The following is a 6,003-nucleotide window of genomic DNA, read 5'->3' on the forward strand; positions in this document are numbered from 1 at the left end:
AAATGAATAAATGGGTCTTGAGAAGGCAAGCGGGCTCAAAGAAGCCAGGAAAGAAAGAAGTAGCATCCTATGGGCAGAGTATGAGGTAGAAAAGAGAGAAAGGGCCGCCGCAGGCCCAAGGCAATTGTAAACTAAAAGAGTAAGGAGTTTATGGCAAGCCCATGAACTCCAAAGATAAGGATAAGGTTATTGGGCCGGGGAAGTCCAATGAAGTTAGTAAAAAGCCCATGGGAGTGTGGAATTAGCAAACGGGCCGAGGAAGCCCAAGGAAAGCAATCGGACCACGGATGTCCAAAGGAAAAGCCCAAAGGGACATAGGAGCTCATGAGTAAAAGCAAAACAGTGCCCACAATAGGCCACTGAGAAAAGGGATAAACAACTGGCCGGAGGTCCAGCAGGATTAAGTTATTACGGCAAGAATAACAGTTCAACGTGGCAGGCAATAAAGAAAATCAAAAATGGGCCAAGGAAATGTGAAGCCCATTATCATACGAGGCCCAGCTCCTGAATGGAGCGAAAAACCAAAGGAAAGCCCACATGAAAGGCCAGGAAAACGCAGACGGAGAGTCTCCAGGTCACAGCAGACGCATGAGCAGCAGGCAGACTCTTGGACAAATTTGAAAGGGAAGCACGTGCAAGGCCCAGGCACCACCAACCTGTACCTAGCCAATATAGGACATGGTGGGGCCATGGGCCAGAGGTAAGAGATAAAGGAGGTGTGGTTTAGTGGTGGGGAGAGGGGAAAAGATCTATTTACGGCTCCTGCCCAAGCCTCTTTCGAGAGGTACGTCCTGCTGGGATGATAGACCACCCAAAAAAGACAAGTTTGAGGGGGAACCGTTGGTGCATGCTCTGAGAGTAGAGAGGGAAAGCATTTACACTGTGGCAGGAAAGAAGTGCTACGGCAGGGGGAGAACTGAAACCCGCTTCTATCTGGCAAGGGTGAGTGGCACACACCTCTGGTGGTCGGCAAGTACGCCCAGACCAGACAGAGGCGGTTAAGGGGCAAAACGGTAAAATCATGGTCACGACAGGCACTATAAAAAGGCTCTTGCCGTGCCCTATAAAAGGAGATCGAAAACAGAGCATATTTTGGAGAGTAAAAGGAAAAAAAAAACAGAGCAAGAAGAAAAGAAAAAGATAAGAAAGAAAACAGAAAAGAAAAGAAAAGAAAACTAAGAAAAACGAGAGTTGGTTCAATAGGGCATGCACCCGTAGATCGATTTCTCTCTCTCCCCCTTCAAATCTTACCTTCTTCTAAAACGCAAACAAGGATTCTTTCTTTTGGGCAACAACCATTCAGGGCCGACTCCCTCAAAACCTTTAATCTCCACGGCAGGATCCTTTTCCTGGGGAGGTTATTTGCATTGAGAAGAGGCGTTCTCTTTTCTTTGGCTTTGCCGCAGTAGACTAAGCCTAAAACTTAATTTATGACCATTTAAATTAGCCAGTATTATTTTCTTCATTATCATTATAACTGTAATCATGCTTTATTAGCAGGAAATACATAGTCGTTTATTTAAATAAGTCAAAATACTTTGTTTAGTTATTATTATATCTGATTGCCGTAACTCGTCTGCAGCAGTTCCGCCTGCCGTAATTCGTCTGCAACAGTTCTGCTTACCGTAAACTTGCTCCTGGTAGACAAGGTATAAGTTTGTGCACAAACTAGCAGGAGGTGTCCCTCGAAACGCAGGACGGCGTTTCATCACCATGGCTGAGGTAGCAGCTCTCTTGGAGCAAGAGAAAGCCAGAACACCAAAAGAGAGATTTTACGCAAAGAGACCTCCCTATCCTCTAAAAGTACTCAGCAAGCCGTACCCCGAAAGGTATGAACCAAGGGCCTTTGCCCAGTACGATGGTAGGAAGGGAAGTGCAGTAGAGCACGTAAGCAAATTCATTGACACCCTTGGCCCTTACGCGGCAGACGAAGACTTATGTCTGCGGGAGTTTTCAAAATCACTGTGCGACCGGGCATACACCTAGTACATTGGCTTAAAACCAGGATCAATCCTAACCTGGGATGACATGGTGGACGTATTTTGAACTAAATACTTTCACGGGGAAGAAACGGTGACGCTTGCAACTCTGTAAGCAACCAAGCAAAGGAATGGAGAGGATCTGATGGAGTACATCAAACGGTTTAGGGACATAGCACTTGACTGCTATGACCACTGTGAAGAAAGGACATTGGTGGAAATGTGCATGACCAACATGATTCAGGAGTTCAGAGCTGTCCTGGAGAACCTGGAGATTTCCCAGTTTGCACAGCTATTGCAGAAGGCTAGAAAGACAGCTCAGTCTGTGAAACCCAGTTCAGACAAGAGGAACGCACCGCAGGCTATGGCGGTGTCCACTGGAAACCAGAGAAGAAAAACAGAGGGGAGGGAGTATGATACGCCCCCACCCCTACCATGCACTCCTAAGGAGCTGGATGTACTACTTGACAAATGGATAGCGGACGGGATCTTTAAACCCAACCAGGCTTCTAGAGAGCCTACGGAGGAAGAAAGGAGGGATCCTCGCTTCTGTCGCTTGCACAATTATGTACAACACCCCACCGCAAAATGCTGGGCACTCCGCAGGTTGGTGCACCAAAGGATCAAAGAAGGCACATTAGAACTGACCCAGCAAGAAGTCCAAAGAAACCCACTCCCAAACCACAAGGGAAAGGGTGTAGCAGCAGTGGTGATATGTGCAGACCCGGGAGAAGACGAGGAAGAAAACTTCGCCCTGCCTGCCGTGGTGATTACCACTCTTCAGCAGAGTGCCAAGTTCAAAATTTTATTTGACCAGTTGGGACTTACAGCAAAAGAAAGAAAAATAGCCACGGAGGCTTTGGTAAGCATTGCCTCCGGAGCAGGGGTGGAATGCCTGTCAGCAAAGATGCCAGAAGACAAGGCCCTCCTGCAGGAATCAACAGAAATCACATTTAGCAGTGAGAATATGGAAGTGGGGCTCCCAGATCATAGGAGGCCTCTCTATTTAGCAGCATTTATCAACCAAATCCCCATTAAGAGGGCCCTGGTGGATACAGGTGTTTCCTTAGATCTCATTCCATTGAGCACCTGCAAGCCGTAGGAATTTCAAAGAAAAAGATTCAAGGATGCCCGATGGAAGTAACAGGATTCGGTGGGAGAGGTGAGTACACCGCAGGCCACATTTAGTTATGGTTGAAAATAGGCCCTATAGCCTCTCTAGCTCGCTTCCACGTGGTCAGAACGAAAGTATCTTACCATGTGTTTTTGGGAAGGCCTTGGTTACACAAACACCGACTAGTCCCGTCTACCTACCACCAATGTGTGAAGGGAATATTGAATGGCAGGATGATACGCATAGCGGCAAACCCTTCGCCGTTCGAGCAGGCAGAAGCCCACTTGGTGGAAACCATGTTTTATGATCAATGGGCTCCATCTGGAGAAAATGTGGTCGCAAAGCCATGAGGCACCTTTATGCCTAGGTGGGACGATGTTCAAGATGACCCAGAACCTGATTTAAGAGAGCTACTGGTGCGAAAGAAGAAAAAGAAATAAGCGCCTGCCGCAGAGCCAGATGAAGTACCTCAGTGCATCAGGGTCCGGAACCTTGATGGCAAGATTTTCTATAAACTATGAAGGTGCGTGAGGCCCACGGGTGAGATGCAAGTGGGTCCCACCCAAAAAGGGCAACACAAGAGTTTGGCGTGTTGCGTTGCTGAAGGAAGTTTGGAAAAAGAAGAAGAAAATGATGAGGAAGTTACGGCAGAAAGAGACATCCAGGTTATGGCAGAAGAAGAATTGGAAGAGGTTAACTTGGGGTCTGACTCGCAAGAACCAAGGCCCATCTCAATTAGTGCAAGCCTGACAGAAAAGGAGAAGTCAGAGCTCATACTGTTGCTAAAATAATTCAAAGATGTTTTTGCTTGGGATTATAATGAAATGCCAGGGCTCGATCCTGGGCTTGTTGCGCATATGTTGAATGTAGACCCAGAGGCTAAATCGGTGGCCCAGCCTGCCAGGATATTTCACACAGAACTAGAAGGGCAAATAGTCAAAGAAGTACAGAAGTTGCTAGCCGCAGGATTCATCAAGCCTATCCAGCATCCCCGCTGGCTATCCAACATAGTACCAGTAAAGAAGAAGAACGGGCAGATAAGATGCTGTGTAGATTTCAGGAATCTCAACAAAACTTGTCCAAAAGACGAATTCCCATTGCCAAACATGGATTTACTGATATATTCTGCGGCAGGAAACGCCATGTTCTCATTCATGGACGGTTTCAGTGGGTACAATCAGATCAAGATGGCGCCAAAGGATGCAGAGAAAACTGCCTTCAGAACACCCATGGGCAATTTCTATTATACTATGATGCCCTTCGGGTTGAAAAATGCAGGTGTAACTTACCAGCGAGCAATGACGGCCATATTTCACAACATGATGCACCAGGAGCTAGAAGACTATATGGATGACGTAGTGGTCAAGTCAAGAAAAAGGGAAGAACACTTTCGGGTGTTAAAAAGAGTATTTGAAAGATGCAGAGCTTTTAAGCTAAGAATGAATCCCCTCAAGTGCGCATTCGGAGTATCCTCTGAGAAATTTTTGGGTTTCCTGGTTCACAGCAGAGGCATAGACGTGGATCTGGCCAAAGCCACGGCCATAGCGACTATGAGACCTCCTGCCACAATAAAGGAACTAAAGAGCTTTTTAGGGAAAGTCTCATATATCCGAAGATTCATCCCTGGGTTGGCATCAATTACCTTTGCTTTCACCAAGTTGCTTAAGAAGGGGAAAAGTTTTGAATAGGGGGAAACGCAGCAAACGGCCTTCAAGAGGCTGCAGCAGATAATGATGAACCTCCCCACGATGCAAGCCCCTATTCATAAAAAACCATTGCTACTCTTTCTGGCCACCAACTCATACGCCATTGGCGCACTAATCACTCAGGAAGACGGAGGTGGTACTGAGCAGCCAATATACTATATCAGCCGCGCCTTAAAAGATGCCGAAACTCGTTACCTAAGGGCAGAGAGAGCGTGCCTAGCCATTGTGTACGCTTCGCAGAGGTTGCGTCACTATTTCTTGGCATATGAAGTGTGGCTGATGACTAAGTCACATGCCATTAAAGCTCTGTTACAACAGCCGATTCTCTCCGGCAGGATATCCCAATGGTTGCTACAATTATCACAATACGACTTGAGAATGGGGACACCTAGGGCAGTGAAAAGTCAGGCTATAGCGAATTTATTGGCGCAGTTTCCAAGAGAGGAAGAATTCCCGCCGGATGATAAAGTTTCAGGGGAAGTAGCCATGGCAGAGGAGGTCAGGGAACAGTGGGTAATGAAATTCGATGGGTCTTCTACTACCCATTCCGGAGGGGTGGGTGTAGTTCTGTATCATGAAGAAGACAAGGGAGTGGCACTGTCGTTTAAGTTGGAATTCCCCTGTTCAAACAACACGGTGGAATACGAGGCATATCTAACTGGGCTTGCCATAGCTCTCGAAATGGGAGTCAAACATTTGAAAGTACTGGGAGACTCCAACTTGGTCATTTGCCAAGCCAATGGAAGTTTTTCCTTGAAGGAGCCCAACCTAGCTCCGTACAGAGCAATGACCCAGAAGATGGAAGAGAAATTCTCAACCTTTGAGATAGAACATGCCCCGAGAAACGAAAATCGGTTTGCGGACGCTTTGGCCGCATTGGGTTCGCAAATAATCTTTGAAGGAAGTAGCGCCAACATAGAAGTCAGCAAAAGGGAAGAATCCATCATTGAAGTGTTAAAGGAAAAATTCCGGGAAGAACAAGGCTAAGGGGATTGGCGAATCCCCATAAAGGAAACCTTGGTGAAGGGAGACGACGCAGCAGAATTGAAGATATTGAAAGACTATGCTTTGGTAAAAGAAGAGCTGTACCGCAGGATGCCAGGTGGGATTTTATCCAGATGTGTGGCCCAGAAAGAAGCCCAGAGAAAATTGAAGGAAATACACGACAAGACTTGTGGGTCCTGCGGGGAAGTCAGTCTTTATC

The 6,003-nt window shown here is 46.8% G+C and overlaps 1 protein-coding gene across 1 annotated transcript; it reads left to right on the forward strand.

Moving 5' to 3' along the window:
• Positions 1-4,841: 4,841 nt before the first annotated feature.
• On the forward strand, positions 4,842-5,786 carry LOC126699371 (uncharacterized). Its single transcript, XM_050397132.1, has one exon. The coding sequence runs from the start codon at positions 4,842-4,844 to the stop codon at positions 5,784-5,786; it is 945 nt and encodes a 314-aa protein (XP_050253089.1).
• Positions 5,787-6,003: the final 217 nt, after the last annotated feature.

This window comes from Quercus robur, chromosome 2, assembly GCF_932294415.1.
Source record: "Quercus robur chromosome 2, dhQueRobu3.1, whole genome shotgun sequence".
NCBI lineage: Eukaryota > Viridiplantae > Streptophyta > Magnoliopsida > Fagales > Fagaceae > Quercus > Quercus robur.